General features: G+C 43.3%; 1 protein-coding gene across 2 annotated transcripts in view; it reads left to right on the top strand.

Moving 5' to 3' along the window:
- Positions 1–20,691, top strand: part of Bptf (bromodomain PHD finger transcription factor) — a 128,540-nt gene that overhangs the window by 7,061 nt on the left and 100,788 nt on the right. For both annotated transcript variants that reach the window (XM_008841615.3, XM_008841614.3), the window contains exon 2: positions 18,478–19,300. In XM_008841615.3, the coding sequence (XP_008839837.1) occupies positions 18,478–19,300 (823 nt within the window). The remainder of the gene's footprint in view (positions 1–18,477; positions 19,301–20,691) is intronic.

Genomic DNA, 20,691 nt, shown 5'->3' with positions numbered 1-20,691 from the left:
CTGCCTGCCTCTGCCTCCCAAGTGCTGGGATTAAAGGCATGCACCACCACACCTGGCTTTATTTTTATTTTCTATGTATGTGTGTATTGCCTGCATGTAGGTAAGTGCACCTGTGTTGTGCAGTGCCTGCGGAGGACAGAAGAGACTGTTCTAGGGGATCCACTTCTAGATCCCCTAGAACTGGAGTTATAGACAGTTGTTAGTTGCCATATGGGTGCTGGGATTTGAACCCAGATCTTCTGCAAGAACAGCCAGTGTTCTTTACTGCTGAGCTATCTCTCCAGCCCCTTGAACTCACAGGGGTCTGGAGTGCTTGCACTAAAGCCATGCATCACCATGCTCAGCTAGCAGTAGTTTTTAAAAAATGTTTTTAGTGATCTGGGGTTGTAGCTCAGTTGGAAGAGTGCTTCCCAGGGTTCCAGTCCCCCACCCCCACCCCACCCCACATCTCCTTTCCTGGAACCTCCTTAGGCAGGGTGGGGCTCATTCAGTCTCCTCCTTCTTAGTGCCTGATTTGCCCTCTAGTCTGCAATGGATTTCTTTCATCCTCTGGTTCTGTGCTGTTCTGTGTGTTAGCCTTTAGCCACATGTGAGTGTTTAAATGTGTATTCATTGAAATGCTGTAAAAAATTTTTTTAAAAGAAGAATAGTGGGTATTTTTTTGTTTTTTTGGTCTTTTTGAGACAGGGTCTTCCTGTAGCCCCAGTTGTCCTGGAACTCACTATGTAGACCAGGCTGGCCTTGAACTCACAGAGATCCTCCTGCCTCTGCCTCCCAAGTGCTGGGACTACAGGTGTGTGCCACCATGCCCGGCGAATAGTGGCTTTTTAAAAAAATATATATATATTTTTATTTTATATGTATGTGTGTATTGCCTGAATGTAGGAGGCTGTTGGATCCCCTGGAACTGGAGTTATGGACAGTTGTGAGCTGCCATGTGGGTGCTAGGATTCGAACCCCGGTCTTTTGCAAGAACAGTCAGTGTTCTTAACCACTGAGCCATCTCTCTAGCCCTGAGATACTGTAAAATTAAATGTCTAGTTCCTCAGTGGCAGCAGGTAGTACATTGAAGATGGTCAGTAGCTACATGTGGCTGCACCACACAAATGTCAAGCATTTGGGCCATTTCCCATCATTCACTGCAGAAAGTTCTCTTGGATTGACTGCTGTGGTCAGTCTGCCTCTGTTAGGTCAATGAGTTTGCCTGACACCTTCTTCTGGCTTTTTTGCCCAAATCCTGTGCTGCCTGGATGGTCTCAGTAGTCTAACTGTGGTTCCCCCTAATTGAGACTGTTGGTCAAGCATTTTTTTTTTTTTTAATATTTTATTTATTATTTTATTTTGTGTGTACAAGTGTATTGTCTGCATGCATGTAAGTTCACTTGTGCTGTGCAATGCCCAGGGAGGTCAGAAGAGGGTGTCGGATCCCCTGGAATCAGTGTTACAGCTGGATGGTTGTCAGCCGCCATGTGGGTGTTGGGAACCAAACCTGGATCCTCCCAAGAGCAGCCGGTATTCTTAACAGCTGAGCCTTTTCTCCAGTCCCCCCAAGCATTATTTGTATAAATGGCAGGGTTATATTTCTTGCTGTAAGATTCGGGGGTCATCTTTAGGGCACTTACACATTACTTGTGCTTATTGGTGATTCAGGAGGAGGCAGTGTTAGAAAATCTGACACGATTCTGATAGAATTAGGCTAGAAGTTACATATATGTGTGTTTTTGCATATATATAGATATACACAGGTATATCTATATATATACCCACATATATATTTATGCAAAATTCAGACTTGGTTGAAAACTTAGAATTCTTGTGTTGTAAAAGTAATGTATAAATTGTGAACTACTAGGTGGCCCAGGATGTCTGGGTTCTATATATATATATAACCTTAAGTTGCAACTATGGCACCTCCTCAGATTTTTGAAGAAAGCTAATGTTTAGGCTTCTCCCTACCCATGGATAGGCTCTGGAATCCACACTCTTGGGAGATGGCCTGGCCACGGGGTTCATACTCCACATCTGTAGGTGTAGCTTCTCTACTGTCTAGAAATGTACCTTTCACCTATCCAGGCCTGTCTGTGGTGTGTTCTATTTATGGAACCTATAAAATAAAGCATTTCAGAAGCACATTAATTGGTGTGGAATTTCTTTCTATTATTTCCTCTTCTGATGCTTGTATAGCTACATCCAGATTTCTTTGAGGAAACAGTCCAACATTAAAAATAGCCAAGAAGAGCAGGGTGTGATGGCACATGCATTTTATCCCAGCTCTTGGGAGGCAGAGGCAGGAGGATCTCTATGAGATTGAGGCCAGCCTGATCTACATAGTGAATTCTAGGCCAACTGGTGCTACAGAGAGACCCTGCCTCAAGAAGACAAAACAGAACAAAACAGAAAGCTGATTTTAGCCCTACTCTTACATTTGCTTTTTCCTGTTCTGAAATCAAAATTGCTTTACATACTCAGGACTTTCTAGTTTGTAACTTAGCCTTTTCTTCCACTATGAGTCTTACATGTACAATGAAGACATGGAACTTCTTTCTTTATTAATACATAATTGTATTTGGTACTAATGTTTAGTTGTCTTTTAAGAAAGCTATTTTGAGGGAGCAAGATGGCTCAGTGGGTAAAGGCACTTACTTCCTAGCAAGCCTGATGACCCGAGTTTGATCCCTAGAACCCACATGATGGGAGGAGAGAACCCTGCATCCACAAATTGTCCTCTTAACTTCTGCATGCACATGTGGCATGCACACATGCTTACACACTCTCACGCACGCACTCTAAATGTAATAAAAATAACCTTTAGAAAAGGAAAGACGATGGCGGGAGGTGCACACCACCTTCCATGCACAGCTCTGGCCCCTCATCACCTTTTCTTTTACAGAAGCGCTGTCTGAAATGTGCTAGCACTGTGTCTTCAGTCACAGATGCTCCCTTTCTTTGTGTTAGGTTGATGTCTGGGAATGGGGTGAGACTGCTGGGTTACCTTGTGCCATTTCAAAGGCTGGGCCATCTCTGGTTGTGGTAAGCTTCTGTAAGCCATGAACACATGTAAATGAATGCTGATGGCTGGTCCAGTAAGACCTTCCAACCCGGTCTGCAGTTTGAATTTCGCCCCATTTTCAAATCACTGAATAATGTTGTTCCTTGGATTATGTTTACAGCCATTCAGCTCTCATAGACCAAATGAAATCGGAAGTGGGATCATCATAATTTGATCCATCGCTTAAATGAGCCAACATTACAGAGTTTTTTTTCCTTTAGTTTCTTCTGGATAGTTTACAGTTTTGCCTGCCTACCTGCCTTTCTCTCTCCCTCCTTCCTTCCTTTTTTGATGGGCCAGATTAGAACTCAGATCCTCTTGTCCCAGCCCCTCTCTCTCTCTCTCTCTCTCTCTCTCTCTCTCTCTCTCCCTCTCTCCCTCTCTCCCTCTCTCCCTCTCTCCCTCTCTCTTTCTCTCTCGGTACCTCTGGCTGGCCTGGAACTCACAGAGACCTGTCTCTGCCTCCCTGTCTGAGATTAAAGACATGTACCATCACACCTACTAGTTCACAATATTTTCTGCCTTTTATAGTGATTACTCTTTGACTCATGGATTTTTGAAAGCTAGTCAAGATATTGTTTAATTTTCAAACATTTCCAGTGGATAACTTTTCTGTTATTGGCTTAACAGAATAATGCAATTCCATTATGGTCAGAGAACATAGTTTTAAACTAGCATATTCTTGTAATCCTTAGTGCTCAGGTGGCAGAGACAGGAGGATTCAAGTTTGAGGCCAGCTCAGGTTACATAGGAAGCCCTCATCTAATAAACACATAAAGAATTGGGATTTGTTTTGTGACCAGTTGGGTGAGATAATGTATTTCTGGACTGGAGATGCAGTTTAGTAGTAGTACTTTTTATTTTAAAACAAAGATTGTTTTTAGGTGGGTTGTGATAGCGCATGCCTTTGGTCCCAGCATTCAGGAAGTGGATTTCTGTGAGGTCAAGGACAGACTGTTCTACATAGCAAGTTCCAGGCCAGCTGGGGCTACAGGGAGACTATCTCAAGAAAAAAATTATCTTCAATTTTTATGTACATGCTTGTTTGTATGTTTGTATGCCATGTGAGTACATGTACCTGCAGGGGCCAGAGAAGGTGTTGGATGTCCTGGAGCTGGAGTTACTGGCAGCTATGAGCCACCTGACCTAGGTGTTGGGAGCCAACTTGAGTCCTGCGAGAGCAGCGCACACTGCTGAGCCAACTCCATCCCCAGTACTTTTGCCTAGCACATATGAGACCCAGGGTTCATTCTCCAGTACTGAAAAGGAGGGGATATTCTGCTGTTAGGTGGGGTTTTCCATACATGCTAATCAAGTTGGTTGATAGTATTAAAGACTTCTGTTATGTGTGCTGGTTTGTGATCTTGTTATGTCGGTTACTGAGCCAGGTGTTGCAGTGTAGACTATTACAGATTTGTCCTTTCTCCTCACCCTTTGCTCTGTGTAGGCTTTGTGTATTTGGAGGCCCTTTTTATAGGTGCATAAACACAGTGGTATGCCTGCCTCTTTAGTTTGTTTGTTTGTTTGTTTTGAGATAGGATCTCTTGTAGCCCAGTCTAGTCTTGAGCTCATTCTTTAACCAAGGCTGGCCTTGAACTCCTGATCCTCCTGTTCTACCTCCCGAGTACTGGAATTATAGGTGTGTCCTAAACATTTGTGCCTATGAGTGTTGGTTTGCTTGTGCTATAGTGTGCTTGTAGATGTTTAGAGGACAACCTGGGGTGTCTGTGCTGACCGTCTGTCTACCTTGTTGGAGACAAGGTATCTGTTCACTGCTGTGTAAGCTACATTAACTGGCTTGCTTCCTGCTGTTCTCCTGTTTCCTATCTCCTGGTAGGGTTTCAGATCCTTGTGCCGCTGCACCGTTTTTACTTGTGTGCTGGGATCCAAACGCAGGTCTTCAGGGTTGTGAGATTAGTGTTTTACCCACTGAGTCATCTCCCAGACCGCTTGTATGTAAGGGAGTGGGGACTGGGGGGAAGGATCTCTGTGTAATCCAGACTGGCTTCGAACTTGAAATCCTCCTGCTTCCACAAGCCCCAGGGTTCGTTTTTAACTTTAAAAATATATTTTATTTATTTATTTATTTTTGGTCTTTTTGAGACAGAGTTTCCCTGTAGCCCCAGCTGGCCTAGAACTTATCTGTGTAGACCAGATTGGCCTTGAACTCACAGAGATGCACCCGCCTCTGCCTACCAAGTGCTGGGATTAAAGGCGTGTGCCACCATGCCTGGCTATTTCTTTGTTTTATATGCATGAGTATATTGCCTGCATGTGTGTAAGTGCACCTTTGTTGTGCAATGCCCAAGGGGGTCAGAAGAGAGCATTGGATTCCCCTAGAACTGTAGTTATGGATGGTTGCTAGACTCTGTAGGTATTGGTTTTCAAACCTGGGTCCTCTGCAAGAGCAGCCAGTGCTCTTAACCACTAAGCCATCTCTCCAGCCCCCCTTTTTTATTTCTTGTCAAATTTATTTCTTTGTGTTTCTTGTGGAATTTGTCTGGGGACAGGATAGGCAGTTAGAAATGTCTGTCTGGATTTTAGAAGAGCTGTGGGTGGAGAAAAGCATTCAGAAATTATTGATACTTTGGTCTTGCATCAAGAGATAATTGGGAGATGCTGAGGGTGGTGGAATGCCGAGGACCAGCTCCTGGACAGGGTTGTTTGGAGGTGAACAGCTGATTAAGGAATGAGTTGGCAGTAGGAGATTTAAGAAGGATACTGTGATCAAAGGTGACAGTTGTGTTCAGAGAGAGGTGAGGCAGAACAGGTGGCATATCCCAGTAAGGACTGTCCAAGTATTGGTTGGTGATTTCAGTTTTGCTAGTTTTGTAGTTAATATAGGACTTTTGTTTTTGTTTTTGAGACAGGATGTCCCTGTAGCCCTAGCTGGCCTGGAACTCGCTATGTAGACCAGGCTGGCTGCATCACACAGCGATCTGCCTGCCTCTGCCTCCCTAGTGCTGCGATTAAAGGTATACACCACCATGCCCAGCATCCTAATAGAAAACTTAAGTCTTACTCTGTATTAGAAAGAATAGCAAAGCAAACACATGGTATGTCCTAACATTTTTGTGAGGTTTATGTGTGTTATTTCTTGAAAAAAAAAAATTTTTTTTTCGGTCTTTTTGAGACAGGGTCTCCCTGTAGCCCCAGCTGGCCTGGAACTTACTCTGTAGACCAGGCTGGCCTTGAACTCAAAGAAATCCAGACTGTCCCTCCCTCCTGAGTGCTGGGATTAAAGGCGTGCGCCACCACATTCTTGTTTTCTTTTATTTTTTTTCTTTTATGTGTATGAGTGTATTGCCTGCATGTATGTGAGTGCACCCGTGTCATGCAATGCCTTGGAGGTCAGAAGAGGGCTTCAGATTCCCCTGGAACTAGAGTTAAGGACGGTTTGTAGCTGCCATGTGGGTGCTGGGATTCGAACCCAGGTCCTCTGCAAGAACAGTCAGTGCTCCTAACTGCTGAGCCATCTCTCCAGCCCCCTTCTTTTCTTTCTTTTCTTTTCTTTTCTTTTCTTTTCTTTTTTTTTTTTTGAGTCAAGATCTCACTTTGTAGCCTAATCTGCTCTAAAACTTATTGTATAAAACCCAAGCTGCCCTTGAGCCTGCAGTGATCCTCCTGCTTCACTCACTATCTTGAGTGCTGGGATTATAGGTGCAAGCCACCAAGCCTGGGTTTTGTTGAATATTCGATGGTAGATTACAGACCCCTGAACATATTTTAAGTGTACTCATGTGTTGGAAACTTGGTCCTGATGAGGTGGTGTGGGAAATGAGGGCATCTTTGAGATGCAAGGCCTAGTAGGAGATACTGGGGTCATAGGGGCAGGACATGACACTTCACCTGTAAATAATTCAACACGTTTATCATTGATGTCTCCTTTGCTGGAATTGGAGGGATAGCAGGGGTTTTTTTGTTTTTGTTTTTGTTTTTTAAATTTATTTTTATTTTATGTGTATGCGTGTATTGCCTGCATGTAGGTAAGTGCACCTGTGTCATGCAATGCCCGCAGAGGTCAGAAGAGGTGTGGGAATTGAGGGCATCTTTGAAATACTGAGGCCATGGGGGCAGGTCTTGGAAGGCATTGGGGCTCCTAGTCGTTCTGGCTCCTTTCTGTGCTGTACTGCCTCTTCCTCCTGCACAGTGATGCCATCTGCTAAATCCTCACTAGAGGACTGACAGGGCATCAGGGCTTCCTGAATGTGGACATTTAGCCTCTAAAATTTAGCTAAATAAACCTCTTTATAAGTACATACAATACTGTGGTTCATCAAGGGTTAGCAAACATGTTTAAGAACTCCGTAATAAAGTTATCCAGCTTCAGGGGTTTTGTTTTTAGTAATAAAAAAAAGGGATTCATGAAAGTTTAGGTTTTTTTATTATTATTTGTGTTTGTTGTGATGTGTGTGTGTGCAAAGGTGCTTGTGTCATGTCACCTGTGGTGGTCAGATGACACCTTTTGGGAGTTGATTTTTTTTCTTTCCACTGTGGGCTCTGGGGTTGAAGTCTGGTCGCCAGGCTTGTAGGCAAGCACTTCTGTCCACTTAAGTGTTCTGCCAGCCCGCAGACATTAAAAACAAGTCATTGTAAAAAACAAAGAATCTTTGTATTATTGTAATTTGGGGGCCAGGTATTTAGGAATTCAGACTCTGCTGATGTTACATAAACTGTTCACCCAGGTGTCCTAGAGCCAGGCTTTTTTGGAGGGTAGGGGATTCTAAAGATGTATATGAAAGGAGTTTCTATTTTTTTGAGACTGACTACTGTACTAGGGAGGCAGATTATTATTTTTTATTTGTGTGTGTATGTGCATGTGTATGCACATGTATGTAGAGGTCAGAGGACAAGCGTGGGTGTCGTTTCTTAACGGTCATTTACCTTGTTCTTGTTTTTAATTTAAAAAATTATCACACACATGTGTGTATGCCAGGGTGCATGTGTGGTGTTCAGAGGACCACTTGTGAATGTCGGTTTTCTCCTTCCACCGTGTGGATCCTGGGGATATATATGATCGGGTCTAAAGCCTAGGTGACACGCACCTTCCTTTACCTGCCGAACCACCTCTTCAGCCCTTACTTCATTTTTTAAAATTTTGAATCAGGGTCTCTCGTTTCTGATCCAGCTAGGCAGGCTGGCGAGCCCCGGGATCTGCCTGTCCAGCCTCCCCCGTGCTGATCCCAGCAATGTAAGCATGCACCGCCACACACAGCATTTTTATGGGAGGGCTGAGGCTTGAACTCAGGTCCTCATGCTTGTGCAGCAAGCACTTTACCCACCAAGCTATTTCTCCAGGCCCAGATTTTTATTTACTTATTTATAGTTTATTTTGTTTTTGTTTTATGTGTGTATTTGAGCCTGCATATTTTGAAACTTGGAAGCCAGAACAAGGTGTTGGCATTACTAGCAGTTGTCATGTGGGCTCCTGTCCTCCAGAAGAGCAGCAGGCACTCTTTACCACTGAGCCATCTCTAGCCCCAATTATTATTAAGTTGACTCCTAAAACCTTCCTTCTGCCAAGTTTCTGTGTATAATGAAATTTTTTCTTGAGTATATGGAAAGTAACATACCTGTGAATGGTTGATGAACCATTGGATTTGGTAATAATTCTCTTTAAGAAAACTTTCTTGGCCTGGGGTAGAGCGCTTGCATTGCATGTGTAAGGCCCTGGTGAGTTTATCCTTCAGCACTACAAAAAGAGAAAAAGAAAGTAAAAGTCTAAAAATATATCAGATGTACCTCAAGCATTCAGAAAAGTTGGAAAATTGTACACACATGCACACACACACATTTTCTTATTTTTAGGGTGCTGGGGTTAAGCCCAGGGCCTTGTGTATGCTATGCACAAGTGCTTTTCCTCTGAGTTAGGTCCCCTGTGTAGCTCAGGTTGGCGTCTGCTTCCTGAGTACTGGTATTATCCAAATTTAGTAAATACTGACATTTTAGTATATTTAATACAGGTCCTGCTATCTTTAAAGATAAAATGGTACAGATTGTTACCCTCTTTCCTCTGTGCGTCTCCAGAGGTAAAAATTCGTCATGAAGTTGCAATTTATCATTCCCATTCCTTTTTATACTTAATGGCATGTGTGTTTGGACCTGAGTATTTTATGTTTTTTAAAATGCACATAGATGGTCTACTGTTTTGATGTTTAACTGTTTTCAACTTTGGAAGAATCGTTCATCTTGTTGCTAGACCTCTTCAGCTTGCTTCCCACCTGCATGCTGCAGATTGAGCTCCCTGCCTCTTTGATAAGCACATGCTCAGTCACTGAATACTTCCCCGCCCCTTATTTAGCATTTTTAATCTATATATTTCCTGTTGATTCACTTCTAACTAACGACCCTCAAGAGGTTAGTTCCAGTTTTCTCTCAGAGCACATATACGTCCCTCAGTTGTGTTTGTGTGGGGACGGGTTTATTTCGGGGTTTTGTTGCTTTTGTTTTTGAGACCAGGTCTGGCTGTAGTCCCACCTGGCCTGGAACTCCCTATACAGATCACTGATATCTGCCTACCTCTGCCTTCCCAAATGTTGGGATTAAATGTGTGTACCACCATGCCCAGCTTTATTTCAATTTTGACAGAATTCTTTACATTGGAAATCCATTGATTCTATCTTTGCCTTTTATGACTGTTTTAAAGAGGTACTGAATGTATTTTAGCATCATTTTGAGAACATAGTGGGGTAATATTCCAGTTCTATGCAGCAGTCCCTAATCTGTCTCTAGATCAGAGCTGTCTACTAGATCTTTCTGTGATGATGGAAATGTTCTGTGTATGCTCTCTAGAATGATAGCCACTAGCCATGTGTGGCTGTTCAGTCCTTGAAATGATAGCTCTAGGTGACAGTGTAGTACAGGTCTCATACGTTTAACCTTGTCACTCAAGTCCTTTATCTGCTATTTCTCCTAAATGCACAAGGGCATGGGTTATTTCTCAAAGACACATTCATTGACAGGTCAGCTCAGGAGGGGTTTTTTTGGTTTTTGGGGTTTTTTTTTTTGTTGTTTTGTTTTGTTTTTTTGGTCCTCTTTTTTGAGACTGGGTCTCCTTGTATCCCTGTAGCCCCAGCTGTCCTGGAACTCACTAGATAGACCAGGCTTCCTCAAACTCACAGAGATATGCCTGCCTCTGCCTCTTAAGTGCTGGGAATAAAGGCATGGGCCACCACGCCAGGCAGGTGGATGGTTTCTGACACTGGAGTTAGAACTTTACTATGTTAGTAAAGAGCATAAATTCAGGAGGAGATAGGTGGGCTTGGGTTTTAGCAGTAACTTTGTGGTACAGGCAGTTACCTTGGATAAAGCATTTAGCCTCAATGAATATCTTTGGTTTTTGTTTGTTTTTTTGTTTTTGTTTTTGAGGTAGCCCCAGCTGGCTTGGAACTCACAATGTAGACCAGGCTGGCCTTGAACTCACAGAGCTCTGCCTGCCTCTGCTTCCCTTGGGCTGGGATTAAAGGCTTGCGCCACCATACCTGGCCTTCAGTGAATATCTTTAAATGGCTATATGCATTTGTTGACTGGATAGAATGCATTTAAAAGTGCCCAACACAATTCCTAGCACCCTGAAAGCACTATTAAAGCTTGCTGCTGGACTTTAATTTTTTAATTTTGTTTTTTGTTTGTTCTGAGACAGGGGCTCCCTGTAGCCCCAGCTGGCCTGGAACTTGCTTATGTACACCAGGCTGGCCTCTACTTACGACATCTGCCTGCCTCTGCCTCCTGAGTGCTGGAATATTTTGTAGTTTTGAGACAGGGTCTCATTATGTACCCTGGCTGACATGGAACTCAAAGAGATCCATCTGCCTCTGCTCCCTACACCCTAGCTACTTTTAAAAAATATTATTCATGGCATGAAAGGACAGGGAATGGGGCAGATGGAATGTATTATTTGAGCACAGCCTTTCAAGTGATAGCTTTATGCTCTATTGGGATAGTGTTCCAGATCAAATGGTGAGTCCATGGTAGTTTGGGCATTGTGTTTCATAATTTTTAAAAGATGACTATTGGGGCTGGAGAAACGGCTCAGCGGTTAAGAACACTGACTGTTCTTGTAGAAGTCCGGGGTTCAAATACCAGCACCCACATGGCAGCTAACAGCTGTCCTTAACTGCAGTTCCAGGGGATCCAATGTCCTCTTCTTGCCTCCACAGGTACCTCACACACATGGTGCACTTAAATACATGTAGGCAAAGCACTTACATACACACAATAAATAATAAATAAATAAATGATAAAATATTGTTTAAAAAATTAGATTGTATTAACATGGAGTATTGTGCTGGGAATGAGGTTGCCTCACTGCTTTACCAATGCTGACAGGTCTCCTCTGAGATGTCAGTTAGTTAGTGGGGAACATACTATAATTTCTTCCTCTGAAATGACATTATATTTAGAATTATTTTTATGATGTCTAGAAGTCTGAAAAGACTGTGCAAAGGTTCTCTTCAAAAATAATAAAACGGTGTTGAAGAGATGGCTCAGCAGTTAAGAGCACTGGCTGTTCTTGCAGAAGACCCAGGTTCAGATCCCAGCACCCACGTGGTGAATAACAACAGTCCATAATGCCAATTCCAGAGGATCTGATGTCCTCTTCTGTCCTCCTTGGGCACTGCATGACACGCATACATGCAAACATAACACTCCTATACATAAAAAGTAATTTAAAAATTAAAAAGAAAATAGAAGAAAAATAATAAAACAAATTTGTGTGTCAATACTGGAAAACCAACAACTTAAGATTTAATGTTGGCATGACTTTACTCCTGGATCTATCTCTATGCTCTCACTACCTAAGCAGATGTTAAGTTACTGTAATAGTAAAGTCACGCTCTATTCACCAAAGGACTAAACACATGCGCCAGAACCACTAAGTCAGTTATCAAGGAGGGCACACTGTCAGAAGCACAGCACCAGGGAGCGTGGCACAAGATCAAGGAGGTGACATTTAAGTGGAACCTGAGAAATGTTTGAGGTTTCTCAAAACTTGAGAAAAGTAAAGTAGTACCTGTTTACAATGTAAGACAAGGTTTTTTGGTTTGTGTGGGGCTTTGGCTTTTTATTTGTATTTTTGTGTGTATGTATGAATGTTTTGGCTGCATGTATATAGATACACCTGTGTGCATGCAGTGCCCGAGGGGGCCAGAAGAGGACATTAGATGCCCTGGAACTGGAATTATGGATAGTTGTTAGCCACCATGAGGGTGCTAGGAACCGAACTTGACTTCTTTGTGAGGGCAAGTTTTTGAAATTAAATTATGAGAAATTAAATGAAGATTGTGGTATCTGTACATATTTCTAGAACCTCAGGCATGTAGAATCACTGTAGCAAACACGTTTTGAGGCTTTGAGTCAGTTCATCTGGAGTGCAGAGAGGAACACGCTTGTAAACAGTTTTTTCTGTTGCATAATTCGAAATAGAAAGTTTGGTCCAAGAACTGAGAAGTCATTTAAAGTGTCTGTACCTATATACCCACATTTTCCCTCCGTTAAGACTATACCCTATTCACAGTGCCTGCTTTTACAGTTCTGAATTCTCTGCCTTAATCTAACGTGCTGAAAATTCTTTGGCCATTTGTTGGGGGCACTTTCCTTCTTTCCTTTTTGCTTGTTTAATGTCTTTAAGTTTCCACCTTGCATCAGTCCTATTCTAATTACACCTCTGGCTGCCTTTTACTTTTCCTGCTTGAGTTTCCTGGAAGGCTCTCCTTTCTGCTTAGTAGGGGAAATGTCCAATTTCGTTAGAGCAGTTTTCAAACTTTGACTAAATGTCAGAATTATCTGGGGAAAAGGATAAAAATACAGATTACTTAGCTTCTTTGGGGGTTCCATACATGTAGTCTGCCTTTAACAGAACTTTTTTTTGAGACAGGGTCTCTAAGCTCAGGCTGTCCCTGGTGGTTTTGCTTGTCTACACACAATTTTAGGGAGTGTTTGAAGACAGCGTTTCCAACTTCAACAAGCACATGAATGAATCACTTGAAGATTTTGAGAAAACCCGAGATACAAATTTTCTACATGGGGTGGGGCCTGAGATTCCAAACTTAACACGTATCATAACTGATGCTAGTCAGAATTTAAGGCATAGTTTTAAGATGTTCTCAGATTTCCCCTAATGTATGCTAAGTTTTATTCTGGATTGCAGGAGGAAGAACCTGTCTCTGCTCTGTGCAGCTGGTTCACAGTGTTTGTTCCCACCCTCCAACAGCATAATTAGCATTGTCTGGGAATTGTTAGAGATGAGGACTCTCATACCCTCTTATATGCAGCTTGGAGGGCAACTGCTCTGGAGGCCTGTCATTGTAGCGAGAATTCTGGAGCATTCCTCCTCCTCTGCTGCTTCCTCTTCTTATCCCTTTTCCTCTTGTTTGTTTTGAGGCTCTGTAGCCCAGACTGACCTGGAACTTACTATGTAGTTGAGACTGGCCTCAGGCCTCCTGAGTGCTGAGGTTACAGGCAGGTGCCACCAAACCCTGCTTTTGGATCTTTGAATATGATATCATCTTGTATTTGTATTTACACCAGACCTTCCTTAGTCATTTGTAGCAGCTTAGTGTCCTGATGGTGGATATCAGAAGTCTTAAGTTGCTTCATTTTTACCTCTCTGCTCCCCTTCCCCTCCTTTTTTGGAAGCAAAAAAGACTTGCCTTAAACGTGCAACAGTCTTCCACACCCAGCACTTACTTTTTTCTTTTAAAACATTATAAAAGTGTTTGAAATATTTCAAAAACTATAAAAATGTTTAAAAGGTCTATTTCTGGTCTTTTCTCCACAGAAGAACTACTTTTAAAAGATTTGTCTACAACCTCTCACATACTTGATCTGCCCCCACATTCTATCCCCTCATCCCCTTTAGTCACATGGCATCCTAGTTATTATTTCATGGTGGAGTTCCATGAGGCTAGGCAAGCAGTCTGCCACGGAGCTACTTCCCAGCTAGTAGCTTCATTTTAGTGCATAGAAATTTTACCTTATCCTTTTCAAAGGCTAGATTTGATTCTCTTATGTAGATGGGTCATGATTGATTGAACTCTTGATAGGTATTTAGGTTAAAAAGAAAAAAAAATCCAGAGCTGGGCGTGGTGGCGCAAGCCTTTAATCCCAGCAGTTGGGAAGCAGAGGCTGGCAGATCTCTGTGAGTTCGAGGCCAGCCTGGTCTACAAAGTGAGTTGAGACCAGCTGGGGCTACAGGGAGACCCTCTCTCAAAAAGACAAAAAGAAAAAAAAAAATCCAAATCACAGAAATTTCAAATTCGTAAAATTTTTTAAAAATTTTTTTATTTTTAGCCGGGTGTGGTGTCACACGCCTTTAATCCCAGCTCGAGGGAGGCGGAGGCAGGCAGATCTCTGTGAGTTCAAGGCCAGCTTGGGGCTACAGGGAGACCCTGTCTCAAAAAGACCAAAAAAAAAAAGTTTAAAAAAAATTATTTTTTAATTTTATTGAATTTTTTGTGTATTTTATGCAGAACATCTCAAAAAAATTCAACTTTTATAAACTGTGTTGAATTATTTTTGTACTTTAACATGTGAGTATATCTTTCTGTAGGTTAATTTCTAGGAGACAGAATTGCTGGGTCAAAGGAAAGAATTTCTTAGTAGATTTTTGCCAAATTGGTTTCTTTTAAAAAAACTGAAGCCTAGGCTGGGTGTGGTGGCGCACATCCTTAATCCTAGCACTGTGAGACAGAGGCAGCCAGATCTCTGTGAGTTTGAGGCCAGCCTGGTCTACATTGTGAATTCCAGGCCAGCTGGGGCTACAGGGAGACCCTGTCTCAAAAAGACACCCCCCCCCAAAAAAAAAACCCCTAAAAAACCCTGAAGCCTAGGGGTTGGAGAGATGGCTCAGAGGTTAAGAGCACACACTAGCTGCAGTTGAAGAGGACCCGGGTTCAACTCCCAGCACATGGCAGCTAACAACTGGAAGTCTAGTTCCAGAGGATCTGACACCTTCTGACCTCAGTGAGCATTGCATGACATGGGTGCATTTACACACATGCAGGCAATACACTCATACACACACACACACATAAGAAATAATAAATAAAAAACACTTGAAGCCTAAAAGGTGTGAGTACTTAATGTAGCTGCTGTGGGCACTCGCATTGTTTACTGTACATATGAAGACTGTCACTGGGCTCTTAAATGTATAAGCTTGCTACCTCAGTTTCCAAAGGAACTAGGAAACAATAATTGATAAAAGAGAATGAATGTATTTGCAGTTTGTCCAAATTGGGGTAGGGGCAAGAAGGTAATTTCCTCCTGCTGTGCCCATAGCCACCTTCAATTTCTTGGTAGCCCGGAGACCAGCTAGAGCATATGTAAATTTAGCTTTGAGATCAGATGATCTGTCCTTTCCTGGCTGGTAGGAGACCTGGGCCCCAGATTGTCTCTGAGAATGGCTTTTATTTAATTCTAGACTGAGCAAAATAGCTTCTAAAAGACTTCCCATTTTGAAAGAGAAAAGAATTAAGTTTTGTGGGATAGAGTGTTCCCACCCATTGGCTGCCTGGCTACGCTTTGTCCCTAGGTCCATTCCTTTGCTAGGTGGAGAGCTTTGGTATCCTGTCTTTGGTAGTGAGTACTGGGTTGCAGATTCCTGCATTCGTATTGATTTTGCAAATGAATAAGGTGACTGTGGGATAGAGAGGGCCTTGGAGGCTCTTCACCCCCCATCCACCCCATCCACCTTTCAGCATAGGATCACTGCTACAGACTAGATTTCAGCTTCAGGGATGCTGTGGGAATGCCTATGAAGACCCGAGGACAGCTTGTGGGGGACCTTTCTCTTCTTCTATCATGTGGGCCCCAGGGATCCAACTCAGGTCATCAAGGCTACCAGCAACTGCCTCCACCCACCGAGCCATCTCACCGGCCAAAGCTTCAGGGACTTTCTGACAGACATGTTGCATAAGCAACTGAGGAACACTTGCTCTATTAGCTGACCTGTCGGATCAGTGACCTGTGGCATCAGTGACAAAGGGAGTTCTGTGGCTCTACTTGTCAGCTTTGCTAAGTTTGCTAAGAGGGAGGAGGTGCCTTTCTCACTGTGCATGACAGTGTCTGGTTGACAGTGACCAGGTTTTCTTTCTTTTTTTAAAATTGTATTATTTTTATTTTATGTCTATGCATGTATTGCCTGCATGTAGGTAAAAGTTCGCCCGTGTCGTGCAGTGCCCTCGTAGGTCAGAAGAGGCTCCAGATCCCCTGGGACTGGAGTTATGGATAGTTGTTAGCTGCCATGTGGGTTCTGGGATTCGAACCAGGGTCTTCTGCAAGAACAACCAGTATTCTTAACCACTGGGCCACCTCTCCAGCCCCGTGACCAGGTTTTCTAACACAGAAAGTAATGACTGCTGTTATTTGGAAAATCTACTTTCTAGAGGATGGGTGTTGGGGATACATTGTATAAATGTAAGGGTTTTGCTTTTCATACTGCTGATGTGTTGTTTTCTCTAGCACCACCTGTTACTCATTTGCAGGTAATAGGAGGAAGCCAGAGGTGCTGGGGAGCAGTTAGAACAACTCAGCCTCATGGTTAGAAAGTACAAGGATGAGTTTAATTGATTCTATTAAAGTTACTTCTGTAAATTAGAAACTTACCATTCTACTGACCCCAGAAGCAACAATAATAGTAATACAAGCAGTTTAGGAATAGCTTGTTTTTCTCAAAATTTTTTTGTTGTTGTTGTTAATTGTTTTCTGACAGGGTCTCCCTAGTCACAGCCTGCCTGGAAGTCACCAGGGTGGCCTCGTTCTCATAGAGATCCACCTGCCTCTGCCTTTAATTGTGAGGGCTGGGATCAAAGACTCACTTTACCATGCCCAGTGTCAAGTTCTTTTTTTTTTTTTTTTAAATATATACATATGTAGAAAATATATATAATATATACTTTGGGGGGCCTTTTTGAGACAGGGTTTCCCAGTAGCCCCAGCTGGCCTGGAACTCCCTATGTAGATCAGGCTGGCCTTGAACTCATAGAAATCCACCTGTCTCTGCCTCCCAAGTGCTGGGATTAAAGGTGTGTGCCACCACTCCCAGCTCTAAAAAAATATTTATTACTTTATTTTATGTGTATGAGTGTATTGCCTACATGCATGTAAGTGTACTGGTGTCATGCAGTGTCCAAGGAGGCCAGAGAGGGCATCAGATCACCTGGAACTGGAGTTAGGGATGGTTGTTAACCATTATGGGGATGTTGGGATTCAAACGGCCAGTGTGTGCTCTTAACCACTGACCCACCTCTCCAGCTGCTGAACATGCGCTATATATATTTGTCTTTTGTCTTTGTCTCCCTGTAGCCCCAGCTGTCCTGGAACTCACTATGTAGACCAGTTTTTAATATATTTTATTTATTACTTTTATTTTATGTGTTTGAGTGTTATGCCTGAATGTAGTTAAGTGCACCCGTGTCGTGCAATGCCCGTGGAGGACCCCCTGGAACTGGAGTTACGGACAATTGTTAGCTGCCATGTGGGTGCTGGGATTCAAACCTGGATCTTCTGCAAGAACAGCAGTGTTGAGCTGGGCATGGTGGAACATGCCTTTAATCCCAGCACTCTGGAGGCAGAGGCAGGTGGATCTCTGTGAGTTTGAGGCTAGCCTGGTCTACATAGTGAGTTTGAAGCCAGCTAGGGCTACAGGGAGACCCTGTCTCAAAAATACCAGGAAAAAAAAAAAAATCAAAGTTACTTATAAACAAGTTCTTAGAAAAATAGGAGCTGATTGTACTTTAAAATTTTACTTCTGGCTTAGAATTCAGTCGCAAACTTGGGATTTAATTTTTCTATAGACTTAAAAATTAAGTTATTGGGTCTGATATGATAGCTCATGCTATAATCCCAGCAGCACTCAGGAGGATGAGGCAGGAGGATTACTGTGAGTTCCAGGCCTGCCACATAGTTCTGGGGTAGCCTGGGCTACAGAGTGAGATTCTGTCTCAAAAAAGACTTGAAGTGGACTGGAGAGATGGCTCAGCAGTTATGAGCACTGGCTGCTCTTGCAGAGGACACAGGTTTAATTTCCAGCACCCACATGGTAGCTAACACCTGTCTGTAACTCCAGTTCCAGGGGATCTGATGCCCTCTTTTGACCTCCTTGGGCATTGCACAACACAGGTACACTTACATACATGCAAGTAGTACACACTCTACACATAAAATAAAAATAACAACAAATATATTTTCATAAAGACAAAGAACTACATCATTGCATTTCACTAATTTTTGATTTTGCTATTTCAGTAATGCTGGGGGTGAAACCCCATCCCCAGAGTCTGAGCATGCGGGCAAGTGCTCTGCCACTCCACCCTTCAGCCTCACTTCTTGGTAATGTTTAACTAGGCAATCCCAGGAACACTGGGTGAGCCTGTGCTTGTGGTGTGAAGTGTAGGGTGCATTGAATGTAATGGTGTCTGTCTTTGCAGGTAGGCGAAAACCGAGAGTACATCGGCCTCGTTCTCCAATAATAGAAGAAAAAGACATCCCCCCCCTTGAATTCCCCAAGTCCTCTGAGGATTTAATGGTGCCTAATGAGCATATAATGAATGTTATTGCCATTTATGAGGTACTCCGGAACTTTGGCACTGTTTTGAGGCTATCTCCCTTTCGCTTTGAGGACTTCTGTGCTGCTCTGGTGAGCCAAGAGCAGTGCACACTCATGGCAGAGATGCATGTTGTTCTTTTGAAAGCAGTTCTGCGAGAAGAGGACACATCTAATACTACCTTCGGACCTGCTGATCTCAAGGACAGTGTCAATTCCACTCTGTACTTCATAGATGGGATGACGTGGCCAGAGGTGCTGCGGGTGTACTGTGAGAGTGACCAGGAATATCATCACGTTCTTCCTTACCAAGAAGCGGAGGACTATCCGTATGGACCGGTGGAGAACAAAATCAAAGTTCTGCAGTTTTTAGTGGATCAGTTCCTGACGACAAACATTGCTCGGGAGGAGCTGATGTCTGAAGGGGTGATCCAGTATGACGACCATTGTAGGGTTTGTCACAAACTCGGGGATTTGCTTTGCTGTGAGACATGCTCAGCCGTGTACCATTTGGAATGTGTGAAGCCACCTCTGGAGGAGGTGCCAGAGGATGAGTGGCAGTGCGAGGTCTGTGTAGCGCACAAGGTGCCTGGCGTGACTGACTGTGTTGCTGAAATCCAAAAGAATAAGCCGTATATTCGACACGAACCTATTGGTTATGACAGAAGCCGGAGGAAATACTGGTTCTTAAACAGAAGACTCATAATGTAAGTAAACGTGGTCATCTTTTTTGTATGCCTTTGACATACGGACTGTAGTTAAAGAATTTTGAACTGGAAGCAGTATGCATGCTACCACAGTGTTTTTAAATTGTGAAGAGGAATAGATGAAAGATGCAGGATGCACACCACTGTATGTGTGAAGGCTAAGAAACAGCACACCATAGGCAGGGTCACTGGGGGCCTCCCAGGTTATAGCCATGCCCAGCCCTCTGAGGTGCTCTGCATCCTATTTTGTTGGTCTTCCAGTGTTACTGCCTCATGTGTAGTGAAATGGAGCCACAAGAGCAAGATTTGCTGCCCAGGTGCAGAGCAGTTTCGCCATTTCTGGTTGCAGTTTCCAGAAGGAGAGCATCCCATCACACTTGGTCATAGTCTGACTTCAGTATCCCAAGGGTTTCAAGAAACAATTTGGAGCCAGGCCTGGTAGCACAGGTCTGTAATTCCCAGCTGCTTGGGAGGCCAGGGCAAGAGGACCACAAGTTCAAGGCTTACCTGCACTACAGAGTGAGCTCAAGGCTAGCCTGGGCAACTTAGTGAGACCCTGTCTCAAAAACTAAAAAGAAAGCACATGCTTTCATCTCAGCAGAGGCAGGTGATCTGTGAGATCCAGCCCAGCCTGGTCTACATAGAAAGATCCCGGCCAGTTGGGGCTATAAGAAGACCCCGTCTCAAAAAAAGAAAAGAAAAGGGGACTGGGGATGTAGCTTAGTGGTAGAATGTTTGCCTAGGAGGCCTGAGTCCACAGGTTCAGTTTCCCAGCACTACAAAAAGGAAGGAAGAAGTGAAAAAAGCCTTCGGCTGTTAGCTTTAGTGGTAGGGCCGAGGCGTGGACTGAGAGTGACATCTAGAAACCTGGTGGAGGGCTTGGACTTTGTATTTTCAGCTTCTGCAGTTTTCAAAGCCTTCTTCCTGTTCTCAGAATCAGGTCAAGAGGAGAATCTGTCGTAGGATGCTGTGAACTTCAGGGCACAGCATGGAGGCCAGCTCAGGTTTTGCTCCTGGAGTCTGAATGTGTTTTGATTTATTGTGGGACTAGTTTTACTTCACTGGAAGTCTGGAATTTTCTCTGCTTCCAGTGTTGTGTAGGTATGCAGTGATGGGCACTTGGGGGTCTGTTTTCTCCCATTCAGTATTTGGTGAGCATTACAATGTCCAATCATTATGGTGCTGAGAGCTCACCAGGTGACATCCTTCTCTCCTTTGCCCTGTTAGTACTGAGCTAGTTTTTGAACATTGGCTATCTGTTTTGATTTTTCTTATCTTTTTCTCCAGTTTTCCTCTTGTCATTTTTCTGTGTGTGTGTGCCGCCCACGCATTTCTGCACACTAATTTTTATAGCTTTTCTTTTTCTCCTCCCCCTTCCCCTCTCCCTACCC

Source organism: Nannospalax galili, unplaced genomic scaffold (genome assembly GCF_000622305.1).
Source record: "Nannospalax galili isolate Female #2095 unplaced genomic scaffold, S.galili_v1.0 scaffold661, whole genome shotgun sequence".
In the NCBI taxonomy this organism is placed as follows: Eukaryota; Metazoa; Chordata; class Mammalia; order Rodentia; family Spalacidae; genus Nannospalax; species Nannospalax galili.
This window is presented reverse-complemented; position numbering and strand designations above follow the sequence as displayed.